The sequence below is a fragment of the Lepidochelys olivacea genome (assembly GCF_965140295.1).
Source record: "Lepidochelys olivacea isolate rLepOli2 genome assembly, chromosome: 1".
Taxonomy (NCBI): domain Eukaryota; kingdom Metazoa; phylum Chordata; order Testudines; family Cheloniidae; genus Lepidochelys; species Lepidochelys olivacea.
In genome coordinates this window covers 240,032,135-240,052,019 of record NC_140411.1, presented here as the reverse complement: position 1 = coordinate 240,052,019, position 19,885 = coordinate 240,032,135, and the positions used below count along the sequence as shown (strand labels likewise).

The 19,885-nt window shown below is 43.3% G+C and overlaps 1 protein-coding gene across 3 annotated transcripts in view; it reads left to right on the top strand.

Annotated features, from left to right (window-relative positions):
- PTPRO (protein tyrosine phosphatase receptor type O) overlaps positions 1–19,885 on the top strand; it is a 229,769-nt gene that overhangs the window by 125,052 nt on the left and 84,832 nt on the right. For all 3 annotated transcript variants that reach the window (XM_084632059.1, XM_084632060.1, XM_084632061.1), the window contains one exon: positions 5,036–5,309. In XM_084632059.1, the coding sequence (XP_084488185.1) occupies positions 5,036–5,309 (274 nt within the window). The remainder of the gene's footprint in view (positions 1–5,035; positions 5,310–19,885) is intronic.

Below are 19,885 nucleotides of genomic sequence, written 5' to 3'. Positions count from 1 at the left end.
CCAAGGGTCTGGGTCTGTAGTCACCTAGGCAAATTGGTGAGGCTTTTTACCAAACCTTGTCCAGGAAGTGGGGTGCAGGGTTTTGGGAAGTATTTTGGGGGGAAAGACGCGTCCAAACAGCTCTTCCCCAGTAACCAGTATTAGTTTGGTGGTGGTAGCGGCCAGTCCAAGGACAACAGGGGGAATATTTTGTACCTTGGGGAAGTTTTGACCTAAGCTGGTAAAGATAAGCTTAGGAGGTTTTTTATGCAGGTCCCCACATCTGTACCCTAGAGTTCAGAGTGGGGGAGGAACCTTGACAAACGCATATCTAACTAGATTGCTTACTAACTCTTTACAGGAGTTCTGACCTGCATTCCTGCTCTGTTCCCAGCAAAAGCATCACACACACTGACAGAACCTTTGTTCCCCCACCTCCCCAGCTTTGAAAGTAACTTGTCTCCTCATTGGTCATTTTGGTCAGGTGCCAGCAAGGTTATCCTAGCTTCTTAACCCTTTACAGGTGAAAGAGTTTTGCCTGTGGCCAGGAGGGATTTTATAGTTCTATATACAGAAAGGTGGTTACCCTTCCCTTCATATTTATGACAACATGTATAGCAAGAAGTTAGGCAAGGGGTTTGGGGATGGTGCTGGGACAGGTTCTGGTTAGAAGTGAGAAGACCAGAGTATCTTTGGGGATAGCACAGTTTACCTTATTCTACCTAAGCATGGGCCTAAATTAGGTATATGAGTAGTTCCATTGACTTCAAACCCATTGACTTCAATGGGATTACTCACATGCTTCATGTTAGATACATGGTTAAGTGACTTCGCGACTTGATCAGTCAATAAGTACCTACATGGGGAATGAATATTTAATAATGGGCTCTTCAGTCTTGCAGAGAAAGATCTAACACAGTCCAATGGCTGGAGGTTGAAGCTAGATAAATTCAGAAGGGAAATAAAAGCAAATTTTTAACAGTGAGGGTAATTAACCATTAGAATAGCTGTCCAAGGGTTGTGGTGGATTCTCCATCACTAGCAATTTTAAAATCAAGATTGGATGTTTTTCTAAAAGATATGTGCGAGTGCAAACAGAAATAAAGGGAAATCCTATGGCCTGTGTTATTACAGGAGCTCAGATGAGACCACAGTGGCCCCTTCTGGGTTTATAATCTATTAATCAGGACCTAATTCCTTATTTAGTCTTAGAATAAAGTTACTCTTTCTGTGATTCTTTGTCAAGTGACAGGCACACACGTGTTTCATGGAGACCAGCATTATGGACACTTCCTTGATGCCGCATGGGCCTGTGTTAGAGGGGTATAGTAGGAATAATTTCAAATGTTGATGGGGGAGAGGATGAAATTTACCCAAATCCCACCTCGTTTTGTTGTTGTTTGTTTTTCTTGACAAGCTCTAAAATGTAATCCCTAATCCTGCAGTTGGATCCTGTGTGATTCAGATTGCAGGATTGGGCAAAGACATATATGGTTAGCCCTATTGACTTCAAAAGGGAAGCATATCAATCCAAATGGAGAAAAGGTAAGCATTTGTAAGTCTTCATGTGTGACTCTTTGCAGGGTGGGGATCTCAGCCTGTAAACTCTTTGGAGTAACAACTGTGCCATCTGCAAAGTGTAACAAACTTTTACTATAAGATATTAATTCCTAATAATATTTTGTGTGTATCATTTTAAAATCCTAAAATCACTTAAGGATTTTAGGATTAGAGATTGGAACCAAACTGCAAAGATCAAATCAAAATCTGGAACTGATGTTTATCCCAGGTTTGGGTTAAGATTAGGTCCATTATAGAGAAAGACCAATGCTGCAGTTTGTGTCCAGCTCTAAAGTCTCTCAGCTTTCGCAGGAACAGGTCTCCTGGCCCATCCTTATCTGTACGAAGACAGATTAAGGCAACCTGTAGCTCTAGGCTCACCTTTACATAGGGGCCCGTTTGTGGCTTCACCCTCACAGCACTGATCCTACATCGTGATCCCTCCCCAGTTGGAGTGGCAGTAGCTGATGGGCCCCTTCCTTCCCATAGATACAGGGGCAGCAATTTGAGCCTTTCCCTCCTTCTGCAGCTGCAGTAGAAGCAACACTTCTTTTGAGAACAGCAGGGGCAACATAGACTTCGTAAGAGGCAGGGGAACTCACACCAAGGTTACTGGGGTAAATACTGTGAATCATTGTGGATAAGCTAGCCCATTGCACTTTTCTCACATAATTCCCTCTTTGAGAGGTGGTAGTGGAGGAGTTCCCCAGAATAGAAGGTCTAGAAGTTAACATCCCATTGTACAGGGTAATTCACACCTCTCAGAGCTATTGTTTCAGCCTCTCTGCAGACTCAGGCCCTGCAGCTGTACTCAGGATCTGAAACCCAGTTTGTCATTTTGTAGGATATCCACTTTCTATAATACTTAATGTCGATGGTTTCAACCTCAGTTCTCTACTATACACAGTATTGCCAACTCTTGCGAATTTATCACTAGTTTTCAGATATTTGGTATTTTTCTTCTGACCCCAGCTCCTGGAGCAATTTCCTTTTGCAATAACCTCAGCTTTAATTTTTAGAAAAATAAAAGTTTCTAGCCCTCATGATTGTGGAGAAAAGCTTGAAAATATGACCCAAAACCCAGAAGGCAAATAAATAATAATAATAATTAATAATAAAAATATTTATTATTTTTGAAAACCTCATGATTCTTAAGCCAATCTTATGATTTTGGGGGCCTGACTCTCCTGAGTTTTGAATGTGTGGGGTTGGCAATACTGCATCTGTAAAAGGGGTGGAGTGGAAGGCAGGAGGAAGGAAAAAGAAAAGAAACCACTGCTGTAAAGATTAATCTTTTCTTCTAATTAATTACAGCAGTTATGTTTTGGAATTCCTGTAGAGAACAAGTGCTTCTTGCTGACAGCTGGCTTGCAATTAATAAAAGGAAAAGGCTTTTCAGCTGGCAGTAACTTTACATGCTCATGATATATGAAAACAAGGTTAAATCACTCAATTTTTTCTTAACCGCATATGAAAGAAACATTTAAAATGAAATGGCTTAACTTAAGAAATGAAAAAGTAGTGACGGGCAAAAGTTCCTATTCCCACTATTTCATTAGTGTCCCAAACAACCAGTGGAGCCCCTGAACAATCGAGATACAAAAGGAGCACTTAAAGACGATAAAGTAATTGCAGAGAAACTAAATAAATTCTTTGCTTCAGTCTTCACAGCTGAGGATGTTAGGGAGATTCCCAAACCTGAGTCATCTTTTGTAGGTGACAAATCTGAGGAATTGTCACAGATTGAAGTGTCACTAGAGGTTTTGGAATTAATTGAGAAACTTAACAGTAACGAGTCACCGGGACCAGGTGGCATTCACCCTAGAGTTCTGAAAGAACTCAAATGTGAAATTGCGAACTATTAACTATGGTTTGTAACCTGTCCTTTAAATCAGCTTCTGTACTCAATGACTGGAAGATAGGTAATGTAATGCCAATATTTGAAAAGGGCTCTAGAGGTGATCCTGGCAATTACAGACCGGTAAGTCTGTCAGTACCGGGCAAATTAGTTAAAACAATAGTAAAGTTCTCTGAAGATGTCCATGCAGTGTGCAGCAGCACTCAAAAAAGCAAACGGGATGTTAGGAATCATTAAAAAAGGGATAGCGAATAAGACGGAGAATATTTTATTGCCCTTATATAAATCCATGGTACACCCACATCTTGAATACTGCGTACAGATGTGGTCCCCTCATCTCAAAAAAGACATACTGACATTAGAAAAGGTTCAGAAAAGGGGAACTAAAAGGATAAGGGGTTTGGAACGGGTCCCATCTGAGGAGAGATTAAAGAGGCTAGGACTTTTCAACTTGGAAAGAGGAGAATAAGGGGGGATATGATAGAGGTATATAAAATCACGAGTGGTGTAGAGAAAGTTAATAAGGCAAAGTTATTTACTTGTTCCCATATAAGAACTAGGGACCACCAAATGAAGTTAATGGGCAGCAGGTTTAAAAGAAATGAAAGTTCTTCACACAGCTCACAGTCAACCTGTGGAACTCCTTGCCTGAGGAGGTTGTGAAGGCTAGGACTACAACAGGGTTTAAAAGAGAACTGGATAAATTCATGGAGGTTAAGTCCATTAATGGCTATTAGCCAGGAGGGCAAGGAATGGTGTCCCTAGCCTCTGTTGTCAGAGGGTGGAGATGGATGGCAGGAGAGAGTTTACTTCCTCTGGGGTACCTGGCACTGGCCACTGTCGGTAGACAGGATATTGGGCTGGATGGACCTTTGGTCTGACCCAATGTGGCCATTCCTATGTTCTAACACTAATGAAAGCTTTGGAGATACAAAGATAAGGCCTGATCCTGAGAGGTACTAAGCACCCAGTGAATGCTTAGACAGGACTTTATGAGTGTGCTTGGTCAGTTCTGTATATCACAGAAATCGGCCCTCCGCTGCAGATTCTTCTCATTTCCCAGGATCAGGTCTGTAGTGCCCTGCTTCTGCATAATAAAGACATTTCCATTAACTCTACTGTCCTTTTTTTTTTTTGCCTCCGTGGTATTCTTTGCAGCTTTTTCTAAAATCCTTCTTCACCTGGTATCTGCCTTTCATCCCTGCCCCTACTCAAAAAACAAATGAAACAAACAAACAAAAAAATCCTCCAACAACCAGCAACCTGTGTGGTGAAAAGGACAATTCAGAAATAGTTTCCCAGGGAAACAGCAGAGTTTCAGGTTTTGGGGACTTGAAAGCTGGACTAGTCATAGCATTGGAAAATATAATGTAGGGAACAATCTTGCATTGGCTGATGGATTTGCCTAATAATCATGCAGCATTAACTTCGGGCTTTGGATCAGGTCCTAAAAAGATTGCAAGAATTTTGCAAACTAACCCTCTTGTGGAAGGAAATTTTTATTTTTCATCCCACTGGAAGCAGGCACAGAAATGCCACAGGAATGAGTGGGGTATAAATACCTAAACAGATAGAGGAAAGTGAAATTACTGATACCCTGGATTTTCCTTTAGCGTCTCTTCTTTTATTGTCTTGTAGAATGCAGCACCTTTCCAAGTTACTGTCCGAGATGACAACTGCATTGTAGTGTCGTTGGAGGAGTCTGATGTAGTGAGCTCGTCCTCTGTGTACATTGTGAAGATAACTGGTGAATCCAAGAACTACTTTTTCCAGTTTGAAGAATTCAACAGCACTTTACCTTCCCCTGTGGTTTTTAATGCCAGTTACCATGGCCTTTATTACATAGTGACTCTGATGGTGGTGAATTCCAATATGGTTTCCAAACCAGTGAGATCGATCACTGTGTTAACCAGTAAGTAGCAACTTACTCAGTTTTTCTCTCTTTCTTCTTTGTGTGTGTGTCACTCCAAAGATAATTCTGTGCAGAGGTTGAACTACATTTAAAAGGTCCTGACTGGGTTGTAGGGAGGACTAGGAGCAAAGGCTCTGAAGTTTTGGGTGGAAGGAAGAGCAGCTGTAGAGCCTCCCTGGGTAGCCCAGCCCATAAAAAGGCTGGAAAGGGGCACCCCAGGCTCATCTGTGGTACTCATTCCCTGAGCAGGTGGGCCAGGGAAGCTCCTTTCTAGGATGGGCAGAAGAGATGAGCCATTTCCAGGACCTGAGCTGTGTATAAGCCAACCCTGAAAACCTGCCTAAATATATTGATGGAAATTTCTCATCTTTTACATGCATATATCCATACTATGATCCAAACCGTGGTCTGAGACCTAAAAAGCACTCGCTGGCAGTCCAGTGAGAGCTGCCTGGCCATGTGGTGCTGGGGGCTCTTCTGCTGTAGCTGTCACATGGATGTTGTTTGATCATGAATAGGAGGTGAGGTGCTCTGTGCAGTTGTCACTGGGAAGCAGGTGGTCACTGTGACAATCTCCCACCCAATTGGGGCATCTCAAAGATTTTGTAGCATGGACCACCTTTTAGTAACCCCTCTTTTAACAGGTTTGTGTGTGTTGATGATGATATGATTCATCCACCAGAAACAGAGCGGGGAGGTCTGATTACATTTAGTCCATCCTCACATCATGAGAGGTACCAAGGCTTCTGATTCAATGTCGGATGCTGAGCCCTGCCATAATTCTAACATGGTGTGACGGGGCATGCATGTCTCACACTGGGACTGTGGGGGTTAACGCCTCACTGTGGGGTGAGGGCGCCATTCCCCCATGGCCCAACTGGGCATGCTGAAAGGGCAACGCCAGTATAAGAGGGAGCAGCCTGGCTCAGTCGGGGCAGACTGCTGTAGGGGAAGGAGGTGTGCTGCTGACCCCTGCTGGAGGGCTGTGGGCACTTCAAGATGCAGAGGCCAGCCAGCTGACAGCAACCCTCAACCCCCAGGCACGGGACACGGCTGAGGGAGAAGGAACCGAGGGAACTGGGAAGCCAACAGATGTGGAGAAACTGGTAGGAAGTAACCCAGGGAGTCTTTGCGAGGAGTTGGTTGGACAACCGGAGACTAGCTCGGCATATTTCGGCCGGATCCCCGCCGAGCTGGTGGCAGGCAATTCTGCCACCAACAGGGCCCTGGGTTGGGACCTGGTGGAGAGGGAGGGCCTGTGTCCTCCTAACCCCCAACCAGAAGCAAATACTCACCAGCAACTACACACCACACCACAGAAACACTAACCGAGGAACCAATCCCCGTAGCAAACCTCGTTCCCTACTCTGTCCCCATATCTACTCTAGCGGCACCATCAGAGGACCCAACCACATCAGCCACACCATCAGGGGCTCATTCACCTGCATGTCTACTAATGTTATATATGCCATCATGTGCCAGCAATGCCCCTCTGCCATGTACATTGGCCAAACCGGACAGTCCCTACATAAAAGAATAAATGGACACAAATTGAACATCAGGAATGGTAACATACAAAAGCCAATAGGAGAACACTTCAATCTTCTTGGACATTCTATAACAGATTTAAAAGTGGCTATACTTGAACAAAAAAAAACTTCAGAAACAGACTTCAAAGAGAAACTGCAGAACTAAAATTCATTTGCAAATTTAACACCATTAATTTGGGCTTGAATAGGGACTGGGAGTGGCTGGCTCATTACAAATGCAGCTTTGCCTCTCCTGGAATTGACACCACCTCATCTATTGTTGGGAGTGGACTACATCCACCCTGATCGAATTGGCCCTGTCAACATTGGTTCCCCACTTGTGAGGTAACTCCTTTCTCTTCATGTGTCATTATATAATGCCTGCATCTGTAATTTTCAGTCCATGCATTTGAAGAAGTGGTTTTTTACCCATGAAAGCTTATGCCCAAATAAAACTGATAGTCTTTAAGGTGCCACCAGACTCCTTGTTGTTTATGTGAATACAGACTAACATGGCTACCCCCTGATACCTATACAGGCTGCCGCCCCCCTGAGGTGGCTGCCCATTCTAACAGCTATTGACTCCGGCAGCTAGGCTGTTCAGCCTCGAGCCGGGGGCAGCTATTGACTCCGGCCGCTAGGTCATACAGCCTCAAGCTGGGGGGCAGCTATTGACTCCGGCCGCTAGGCCGTACAGCCCCGCCTGGCGGTGCGCAGGTGCAACTGTGGGCCCGAACTGTGGCACATGGCTTACAAACATTGAAACCAATTTGTATCTCTTTAAATGGTTTCTTAATCTGAAAGTCCTGTTCTTTTTAAAAACTCCAATGGGGGAAAAATAGTTAGCCATTTGTGATTAATCAGGTCTTTGATTGTACATCTGGGCACAAGTCTCATTCACAGCCAGGTTTCTGTGACAAGTTGTTGCCATATAACGTCAGAGAGCCCTTTTCACTGTTTAAACTGGGCTGATTAAGACCTGGCTGAAGCAAATCAGGAGAAACTCTGAGACTGGAGGGAGTTTTTTGATAGAGTACCTTTTGGGGTCAAATGACAAATTGAAATCAATGTATAATTTTGTTTGGTTTCTGGCTCTGGAATAGGGTTGCCAACCCTCCAGGATTGGCCTGGAGTCTCCTGGAATCGGTCTCCCGGTGACTATTGAAAGCAATCAAGGAGATTTTAAGAAAATGACATTACATTGTGTTGGGGGGGGGGGGGAGAGGGGAAATCTCCCGGAATAGCTTCCCTCTGAGTTGGCAGCCCTACTCTGGAACTTTATAAAACTGTGTAAGTGCGGCACTGCCACTGTCAACAAACAGCATATACAATAATCACAATCTTCCAAAAGTCCTTTCGATGAACATCATTTGAATTGCAAGGTCAAGCATTTGAAAGTTAGGAAATGCCACGTAATGAGACAGGGACCTGTCGAAAAAATAGTTTATGCTCATGTAATTAAAGATGCACAAGGCGGCTGAGTTAAGGTTCCAGAAGTATTGTGGCATTTCCTAACTTTTGAGTGCTTCCTTGCAACCTTAATAGTGTCCTTTGAATGTAATTTTTAAAATGCCATTTCCTAGATTTTGCTTTTAAAGGAAAATGGTAAAAACAAATTTGGTTATGAACATCTGTAACACCACCTCAGCGAGCATCTTCTTCAGGGTTTGAAACCTAAGCCTTCAGCACCACAGTACAGACTGCTACCACCTGAGAGACAGGACTGGCTACATTAGCTGCCTGCCAGCAGGAGAAGGCTGTTATTTCCTAATGGAGGATGAATCACTGGGTCCAAATGCATGGGGCAGTTGAAGGTGGTAGGAGCCCAGCCCAGCTCTTCCCACTTATTCCCAAAAGTTGGGAGTTGGGAGAGCTCCTGATCCATATAGTGCCCCCAGAGGGAGTGATGGGCTGCTGGGGCCACACCCTGGGTATAGGCTCTGGTTGTATAGAGCTTGGGCTAGCTTTCTTTCTCTCCCCCTACTTGGGAGTGCTCCAGTCCCAAGTGATATCCCCAGATGGAGTTGGAGCATTGATCAATAAGGGATACCAGCTCAGCACCCTGCAGCTGGTCTGGCAGTTCCATGGAGGTCCCCAGGTACTGCTGTGCAAATAACAGATGTTTCAGTTCACTGGCAACTGAAAAATTGAGGTGGGGGGGATGGTTTGGGGTTGATCCCAAAATAAAGTTTTAAAACATGTTCAGTGAGCAGTGGGGGGAAATGATTTCATGTTGGGGAAAAAAACATTTCATTTCCATTTCAAGTGTTTTATTAACATTAAAAAATAAATTAAATGATGGGAAGTTCAAAACAAAAAGTTGTTTTCATTCAAAGTATCCAAAGGATTTGACTTTTTTGGATTATTTTGTGGGGGAAGGGGAAGCAGATGGACTGAAACAATTAAGCAAAAATGACATGAATTTGCAAACTGTTTCAGTATTGCCAAATCTGCCTTTTTTTTTTTTTTTTTTTTTTGCTTGGGAAACAAATTCAGAAGAATTCCCACCCCCCAGTACTATTCCCAGTACAGTCTCTGCTGCTGCTTTGCCAGAGACATAAGTCTGAACTTACAATATTTAGTAAAAGCTAAACAGAGTTTCCTGGGATGAAGTAAATACATATCTGTAGCCTAAGGACATTCCCCTGCTGAAAGTCAAAGGTTTGCTCTAAACAATGCAGGTATAAGAACTTATCAAAGAAAAGGTTGCAAGAATCCTTCCTAATGGAAAGCATGGGCAACCTAAGTATATGGGTTGCTACTAGTCCCCCCTATAATATCATAGCCTTCTCAAGAAGCTCACTAATTGAGGAGAGGGATGTTTCAATGAAAGGGTATTTGATCAGGAAAAGTCTGACATTGTGGTAACCAGTTAGGTAATTAGGATAGATTCATATATTTCCCTGTGCCATAGGTTCTCTGTCTGTTAAATATCATTGACTTAGTGTGACCACGTGAAAAATAGACTTATGTAATCTGTGACAGGCTACGGCATGGATCCTGGAGCAAATTCATCCTGATACAACGCCATTGACTTCTGTCAGGTTACACCAGCTACAAACTGGCCACATGTGTTGGGCTGCCATGGGATAAATCAAGCTATATAGCCAATGATGCCTGACTCTTTGAGATAAATGATGTTGACTGCAATTGGTCCCCAGGCTGTCCTTAAACGTTTCACAACAGTTCTTCTGGGCTTACTGATATTTGCAGAAGTGTCTGTGAAGTGGCACCACATACCACTATTGTCTTTCATCTCGATCCTGTGCTAGGGCAACTGAGACCAGAGCAGTGTATGGGGAAAGAGGCTTTTCCCCTCAGGGACCCACAGAAAAGCTCTCTCTATTGAGAACTCTCTGCTTTCCAATACAATATTCCTACAAGCTGATTTCCCTTCCCTATTCTAGTTCCTTGTATGATGTTCTTCTCTCAGCAGGTGGACAAAAAAGAAAATCTCTCTTCACAGGGTGAAATCTCACCCCACTGAAGTCTGACAGAATTTTTGCTGCATTCATCAAAGGAAGAAAGAGATCAGAATTTTTTTTCCTGCCACATAGGGCTGTCATCTTTAACTTGGACCTTCTCTGTGAGATCAAATGGGGTTTATTTTCAAAGAGAAAGTAGTTTCAATATCCAACAGTCCCTCTTGCTGCAGTGAGAATGTTGGGATGGATGTCAGAAAGTTTGAGGTTAATAAAAAAGGAAGAGTTTGCCAGTTTCACTTATTGGGAGTATGTTCGTGTGTCCCTAGTTAGAATGGTTTCAGGACTTTCTCACTACTAGTCAAAACTCCACAGAACATAGAGCTTCTGCTGTCTTTAGCATCATGTATGCCTGGATTATTTGGATTCTATAGTCCACATATTTGGAGACTGTAGCAGGGTCCAGTGATTGCTATACCTGAACTCGCAGTCTTAGATTTAGTGAATTGACCAGATCGAATCTGTTGCCAATTTATTTTGGATTGTGGTTTCATCAGAGTGAGCAGAACTGGCTATGATCTGCCCTTAGATGGGAGACCTGCAAGACAGAATGTGGTATTGGTGATAAGAAGGTGGCACTCTTCCTGCTGATTCAGTACTGAACCAGTGTTCAATATGGTTTGTTGGACACTTTACTGCTGAAGAAGAGGTAATATTGAGGTCCTGACCACTTGTCATGAAAAAAAATCCCGTGACAGTTTTTACAAGAGTAGGTGTGTTAACCCTGGTGTCTTGGCCAAATTCCGGCATAAATAATTGCGTTCTGTATATCTAGCTTTACTCTTCCCCTGGAGCCTGCACTCGATATGGTTAAAAAAATAATAGTGATGTGTGATGCTGTGGTGCTGTTTAAAGACTACTCCCTTCTGCTCTTAAAGTGGCTTCTGTTCTAACTAGATTAAGCTTGGGCGGGGGATGCTTACCTGAGGTGTCATCACATCTCTGATTGCTGTGTTGACATGTGCTAAGTCCCAGCTAGTTACATAGTAGTTTTGGAAGCAATAAAGAAAGTAACTCTAAAACCAGTGACTAAAACCCCTCACCCATGTCCCACCCTTTCCAGTCAGGAGACTTGATTTTATTAAGTCTAATGATATTCGCAAAGGTTTATTCTGAGACGCCTTGCTAGGCTGAGTTACATTAGTGCTGCCTAGCTTTTTGACTCCATATTTATTTGCTTTTTTGTTGTTTTGGTTGTGGGGTTAATCCCATTGAGAGAACAAGCTTCACACATTTAAAGGAGTAGAGAAGGCAGCATGCTGCAAAATTACCATGTGCCTCTCTGTACAAAACAAAACAAAACCCTTGTATTTCAACTGGGAAATTAAATCAGGACACATGGTACCATTAAGAACAGTTCTGCTTGATATTTGTTTTGCCCTGTAACTAGAAGCTTAAGGTTGTAAAATATCTTAGCTTTTCAAAAGCCACTGATTCCTCATGGGAAAACTTTGAAAAAATAGTTTTGTATGAAGAGAATTCTGCCCATAGATCTTTTTCTTTTTTCCCTCCTCCCTACTGGCCTGCAGCTGTACCTTTGGGGACTGTAATTTCATCAGCTCGTAGAAAGTAATCAGTATTGGAACGGGTTAATACTTGAATGTCAAAGTAGATGCTACAGGAAATGGCACTATTGATTCACTAGATGCCATTCTTCCCTCCAAAGCATCATAGAATCTGTGCCGTAGGAGGAGGTTGGGTACTATGTCTCAGATGAAATGTAAAACTTTTTGAAAGAGTTTGGGTTGTGTTAAACATGGAGGCCCCGATTTTGATATGATCTTTCATCTCTAACGTGTACTAAGCTCTCTGTACAAATTTGAGGCACCCCAAATCACTAGTCACACTAGAACATTCCAGTTGGTATCTCTACTTTAATTCTCCGTACAGTGGCAATGGTGTTCTTCACTACCTATCCTAAACCTTAGTGTGATGTTGCTGCATGCATTAAATAGCTGCTGCATTTCACCCCAAAGGTGGCTGCATTTTAGTGATGGAACAAAATGGAGCTGTTATCCTGATTGGGGCATATAGGCAATAACATGATACAATTAAATAATAATTTGATCCTGCAGAAACTTGTACCTGTTGATAATTTATTTATGCCAGTAGCCTCAGTGACTTCAAATGGGACTATTTGTGTGCAAAATTACACCACATGTGAGAACGTGTCTGCAGTATGGTGGCCTTGCTTTGTAAAAATGCTCTTGGATTCTTCTCTATGGAAGGCAGTATATAAATGTCAGTCATTGTTAATCTACTTTTGGGTGCAATGGGTAAGGGAGTTAATCCCTGGCTCATTTCTAGCAACCATGTGTAATACTTCATCCACCTTAGCATGGCAACCCATAATGAATTCACAACGTAGGGCATGCAGATTTACGAATATTAAAAAGAAATTTATTTGGGAAATTTGGTTGGAGGGTGGAGGTAATTTTCAATGTACATGGTATTTTTCTTGGATTGAAATCGCCATATAAAACTTTAATGCGACTGACACTGATTGGAGGCTTTATGGAGGATTTAGCATCTGAAATTGGTCTAGGTTTGCAAACTTCCATTATTCTCACATACCATTTGCATAATACAGGTAACAGATTAAATACAAAAGGGCAAGGGAGTCCAGGCAAAATGATGAAGTTAAAATTTCAATAGACAAGAAGAGAAATTGGATGCAATGGGAGCAGCAGATTCTGAGACCTACAGAAGAAACACAACTGTGCATCCAAAACACAGGCAGGCTAAAGTTCAGGTATGGGTGTAGGTCCTGATCCTGCAAACTGCTCTGCATGGGCATAATATACTATGAACATCTAAAAATGAAAGGACACTGTGGTTGAATAAATTTATTAAATCTTATTTAAAAGAGACACTGAAATCATCTATGCCCAAGTGTAGGTTTTAGCACTTCAAAAACATTATTTTTGTGCCACACAGGAGGGCTTACAAATAAAATCTTAAAATTTATAGAAAAATATTCTATTATTTTTAAAAACATGAAATGCAAATGGAATGCATAGGGTGAGAGAGACTGTTTTAAAATATTCCTTTGAAGTGTTGGAAACCCAAGCACTTTGGCATCTTTCTAATAGGACTGTTTTAGGTATTTGTTAAGGGTCATTGAAGTAAATGGAAAGATTGAGTGCTAGATTGGGCCCTAAATGCTGAGAGAGCAGGGAAGTGAAACTGACCAGTCACTAATTTCATTCTTCATGTGGTGTGATAAATTAAATGCATATGATGAAAAGGAAAATAGGTATACATATTCATTAAGCTTTAATAACCAAGGGAGCTGCTAGTAACCCAAGTTATGAGAAATTAAACACAGAACATTATTTTTATCTATAGAGTGTCCCTGTAATTTCAAAGAGTGTGAAATTGGCTGAGATTAGGAGACTTGGTGGCAGAGGGAATAGGATGATGGGAGATTCTCTAAATTCCATGTTCTCACATTACTGTGCTAGCATCTTTCACAAGCCAAAGAGAGAGGAAGGTAAATGGAATATAACAGCAGCAATCCACAGCATCTTCCACTTAATTCAATCATAGGCTAATTAAATAAAAAACATCAGGAACCAAAATAATTTGAATTAAAAATGAATACAACTTCCACCCTTTATTTGATTTGTCCTAGGAAGAAATAACTGGATAATTCAATCACTGACTTAGAAAGTTGCCGTAATTATTACAATAATAAGGAAGGCCAAAATCTGAATGAGATAATAGAAGAAAGAGCCCAAGGCAGACCCATGATAGTGAAAGATGGCTTGTAGCTAAGAGTTGTACTATTCAGACATTGTTATTGATATTTTAAGCACTACCATGTGTAAGAGCTGTTATATGCACTCTGTGGTCATGTGGATAACCAAATCAGCCACTTATTTCAGTTGAAAAGATGGGAATAGACTCAATAGAAAAAAGATGGAAGGCTTTGTATTCTGTGATCTGCTTTTGCTGTTATCTATTTCTGGGCTATTAAATCAGGAGTTGTCAGCAATATTCTTCACAGACTCCCCACATTACAATATGTATTGGTGTTTGAGAGTCCTGGAAATTGAGTTTGAATAAGTAGTAGGTATTCAAATGTGTGGATGTTTAGCTGCAATAGGTCAATGATTTTCAGTGTAGAAAATAGTTTCATCTAATGGGATTTTTCACTCTATTTTCCAAGAAGACCAGTATTCTCTGATTGCAACTAGGACAGAAATGCCAAACTCACTGCTTTCTTTCTAGAATTTTGTGACTTCTGCTTCCTGTCCCAGCTGAATCAAGAAGTCTGAGACTACCTAAAAATCAAAACTTCTTGATTTAAACAAAAACCCTATCATTAACCTAGGTAGCTGTAGGAGAGAATGCAGGCAGAAGCCCAGCAGCAGAGTGGGGGCTATCCTGTTCATTGCACTCGGTGTAGCATATATGATTACCTGCCCTGTGGCCGGGTGGCATATGTGTGCATTCGGTGCAAGGAGCTCCTGACCCTCAGAGACCATGTACGGGCTTTGGAGGTCAGGGTGGTGGAACTGGAGGAGCTAAGGGAGGCAGAGAGGTATGTTGATGAGGCTTTCCGGGACACTGTAGATTTGTACCACCTCCTGTCAGAGAGCCCCTACGCTGTTAAGGAGGATGAAAGGCCCAGAGAAGGAGTGCAATCAACGGGAGCAGAGGGAAACTTTCCCATAGTTAGGATCCTCCTTCCAGATGATGTTGGGGTATCCTCTCACACTGAGGTTACTTCTCCGGGGCAGGGAACTCCAATCATTAGAAAGAGGCAGGTGTTAGTAATGGGAGATTTGATCATTAGAACCATAGATAGCTGGGTTTGTGATGACCAGGAGAACCATATGGGGACTTGCCTGCCTGATGTGAAGGTTGCGGATCTCTCGAGGCATCTAGATAGACTTATGAGTAGTGCTGGGGAGGATCCGGTGGTCATGGTACATGTAGGTACCAATGACATAGGGAAGGGTAGGAGAGACATCCTGGAGGCTAAATTTAGGCTACTAGGAAAGAGACTGAAATCCAAGACCTCTATGGTGGCATTCTCAGAAATGCTTTCAGTTCCATGCGCAGGGCCAGGTAGGCAGGCAGAACTTCAGAGTCTCAATGTGTGGATGAGACGCTGGTGTAGAGAGGAGGGTTTAGATTTATTAGGAACTGAGGAAACTTTTGGGATGGGGGAGCCTATACGGGAAGGATGGGCTCCACCTAAACCAAAGTGGATCCAGACTGCTGGCACTTAACATTAAAAAGGTTGCAGAGCAGTTTTTAAACTAAGAGATGGGGGAAAGCAGATTGCTGCAGAGGCGCACGTGGATCAGACAGAGAGTTCTCTTGGAGGAGAGTCTATTGATAGAGATTCTCTAGGTTTTGGTCAGGAGGAGAGGATGGAAGAAGATAAAGTATGGGCCAGATCAGACGAGAAACATTCATATAAAGAATCTGACACATCACAAAAGGACAGACAAATAAACAGCGACACGTTTTTAAAGTGCTTGTACACAAATGCTAGAAGTCTAAATGATAAGGTGGGTGAATTAGAGTGCCTCGTGTTAAAGGAGGATTTTGATATAATAGGCATCACAGAAACCTGGTGGAGTGAGGACAATCAATGGGATACAATCATTCCGGGGTACAAAATATTTTGGAAGGACAGAACAGGTCGTGCGGGGGAGAGGGGGAGTGGCACTCTATGTGAAAGAAAATGTAGAATCAAATGAAATAAAAATTTTAAATGAATCCACATGGTCCATAGAATCTCTATGGATAGTAATTCCTTGCTCTAATAAGAGTATAACATTGGGATCTATTATCAACCACCTGACCAGGACAGTGATAGTGACGATGAAATGCTGAGGGAGATTAGAGAGGTTATCAAAATAAAGAACTCAGTAATAGTGGGGGATTTCAATTATCCCCATTTGACTGGGTACATGTCACAAAATGCAGACACAAAATTTCTGGATACTTTAAATGACTGTTTCTTGGAGCAGCTGATACAGGAATCCACAAGGGGAGGGGCAACTCTCGATCTAGTCCTGAGTGGAGCGCAGGATCTGGTCCAAGAGGTAACTATAACAGGACTGCTTAGAAATAGTGACCATAATATAATAACATTTAACATTCCTGTGGTGGGAAGAACACCTCAACAGCCCAACACTGTGGCATTTAATTTCAGAAAGGGGAACTATGCAAAAATGAGGAGGTTAGTTAAACAGAAATTAAAAGGTATAGTGACTAGAGTGAAATCCCTGCAAGCTGCATGGACACTTTTTAAAGACACCATAATAGAGACTCAACTTAAATGTATACCCCAAATTAAAAAACACAGTAAAAGAACTAAAAGAGAGCCACCGTGGCTTAACAACCATGTAAAAGAAGCAGTGAGAGATAAAAAGGTATCTTTTAAAAAGTGGAAGTAAAATCCTAGTGAGGTAAATAGAAAGGAGCATAAACACTGCCAAGTTAAATGTAAAAATGTAATAAGAAAAGCCAAAAAGGAGTTTGAAGAACAGCTAGCCAAAAACTCAAAAGGTAATAACAAAATGTTTTTTAAGTACATCAGAAGCAGGAAGCCTGCTAACCAACAAGCCTCCGCTATCCACCCCAAACACATTACCAAACCCATCCATTTCATCCTCATCCATAACAATTTTATATTCAACAACAAACACTTTGTCCAAACCATGGGAAAGCCATGGATACTAGGTTGGCTCCCCAATATGCCAACTTATTTGTGGGCCACCTTGGCTTGTTTTTTTTAATCTGTTTGAACTGGCTTATCGAGAAGAAGGTAGTAATGAGGACAGATGATCTTGTGGTTAAGGTACTGTACTGGTACTCAGGAAATCTAGATTCAGTTTCCAGCTCTACTACAGACTACCTCTGCAATCTTTGACTAATCATTTAATATCTCTGTGCTTTAGTAAAAAACAGCTGAGGATCACAGACAGCTGCAGCAGCACAGGAGCTAGCAAACAGAGCTGTAAACAGGGGAGTTTGAGTGGGAGTTCTGTTGGAGGAGAAGGTAATTGTGTGTGTTTGGCTTTGTATTGGTAGTATTTGTATGTGTAGAGGCTTGTAGGGGCTTTGTGCTGGGAGAGAAGCTGAGCCCTGATTAGGGGGCGGGGCTTCACTGACTAGGGGTCCTATAAAGGTAGCAGCCAGTCAGGCAGCAGCATAGACAGCTGCAGCAGCACAGGAGCTAGCAAACAGAGCTGTAAACAGGGGAGTTTGAGTGGGAGTTCTGTTGGAGGAGAAGGTAATTGTGTGTGTTTGGCTTTGTATTGGTAGTATTTGTATGTGTAGAGGCTTGTAGGGGCTTTGTGCTGGGAGAGAAGCTGAGCCCTGATTAGGGGGCGGGGCTTCACTGACTAGGGGTCCTATAAAGGTAGCAGCCAGTCAGGCAGCAGCACAGACAGCTGCAGCAGCACAGGAGCTAGCAAACAGAGCTGTAAACAGGGGAGTTTGAGTGGGAGTTCTGTTGGAGGAGAAGGTAATTGTGTGTGTTTGGCTTTGTATTGGTAGTATTTGTATGTGTAGAGGCTTGTAGGGGCTTTGTGCTGGGAGAGAAGCTGAGCCCTGATTAGGGGGCGGGGCTTCACTGACTAGGGGTCCTATAAAGGTAGCAGCCAGTCAGGCAGCAGCACAGACAGCTGCAGCAGCACAGGAGCTAGCAAACAGAGCTGTAAACAGGGGAGTTTGAGTGGGAGTTCTGTTGGAGGAGAAGGTAATTGTGTGTGTTTGGCTTTGTATTGGTAGTATTTGTATGTGTAGAGGCTTGTAGGGGCTTTGTGCTGGGAGAGAAGCTGAGCCCTGATTAGGGGGCGGGGCTTCACTGACTAGGGGTCCTATAAAGGTAGCAGCCAGTCAGGCAGCAGCACAGACAGCTGCAGCAGCACAGGAGCTAGCAAACAGAGCTGTAAACAGGGGAGTTTGAGTGGGAGTTCTGTTGGAGGAGAAGGTAATTGTGTGTGTTTGGCTTTGTATTGGTAGTATTTGTATGTGTAGAGGCTTGTAGGGGCTTTGTGCTGGGAGAGAAGCTGAGCCCTGATTAGGGGGCGGGGCTTCACTGACTAGGGGTCCTATAAAGGTAGCAGCCAGTCAGGCAGCAGCACAGACAGCTGCAGCAGCACAGGAGCTAGCAAACAGAGCTGTAAACAGGGGAGTTTGAGTGGGAGTTCTGTTGGAGGAGAAGGTAATTGTGTGTGTTTGGCTTTGTATTGGTAGTATTTGTATGTGTAGAGGCTTGTAGGGGCTTTGTGCTGGGAGAGAAGCTGAGCCCTGATTAGGGGGCGGGGCTTCACTGACTAGGGGTCCTATAAAGGTAGCAGCCAGTCAGGCAGCAGCACAGACAGCTGCAGCAGCACAGGAGCTAGCAAACAGAGCTGTAAACAGGGGAGTTTGAGTGGGAGTTCTGTTGGAGGAGAAGGTAATTGTGTGTGTTTGGCTTTGTATTGGTAGTATTTGTATGTGTAGAGGCTTGTAGGGGCTTTGTGCTGGGAGAGAAGCTGAGCCCTGATTAGGGGGCGGGGCTTCACTGACTAGGGGTCCTATAAAGGTAGCAGCCAGTCAGGCAGCAGCACAGACAGCTGCAGCAGCACAGGAGCTAGCAAACAGAGCTGTAAACAGGGGAGTTTGAGTGGGAGTTCTGTTGGAGGAGAAGGTAATTGTGTGTGTTTGGCTTTGTATTGGTAGTATTTGTATGTGTAGAGGCTTGTAGGGGCTTTGTGCTGGGAGAGAAGCTGAGCCCTGATTAGGGGGCGGGGCTTCACTGACTAGGGGTCCTATAAAGGTAGCAGCCAGTCAGGCAGCAGCACAGACAGCTGCAGCAGCACAGGAGCTAGCAAACAGAGCTGTAAACAGGGGAGTTTGAGTGGGAGTTCTGTTGGAGGAGAAGGTAATTGTGTGTGTTTGGCTTTGTATTGGTAGTATTTGTATGTGTAGAGGCTTGTAGGGGCTTTGTGCTGGGAGAGAAGCTGAGCCCTGATTAGGGGGCGGGGCTTCACTGACTAGGGGTCCTATAAAGGTAGCAGCCAGTCAGGCAGCAGCACAGACAGCTGCAGCAGCACAGGAGCTAGCAAACAGAGCTGTAAACAGGGGAGTTTGAGTGGGAGTTCTGTTGGAGGAGAAGGTAATTGTGTGTGTTTGGCTTTGTATTGGTAGTATTTGTATGTGTAGAGGCTTGTAGGGGCTTTGTGCTGGGAGAGAAGCTGAGCCCTGATTAGGGGGCGGGGCTTCACTGACTAGGGGTCCTATAAAGGTAGCAGCCAGTCAGGCAGCAGCACAGACAGCTGCAGCAGCACAGGAGCTAGCAAACAGAGCTGTAAACAGGGGAGTTTGAGTGGGAGTTCTGTTGGAGGAGAAGGTAATTGTGTGTGTTTGGCTTTGTATTGGTAGTATTTGTATGTGTAGAGGCTTGTAGGGGCTTTGTGCTGGGAGAGAAGCTGAGCCCTGATTAGGGGGCGGGGCTTCACTGACTAGGGGTCCTATAAAGGTAGCAGCCAGTCAGGCAGCAGCACAGACAGCTGCAGCAGCACAGGAGCTAGCAAACAGAGCTGTAAACAGG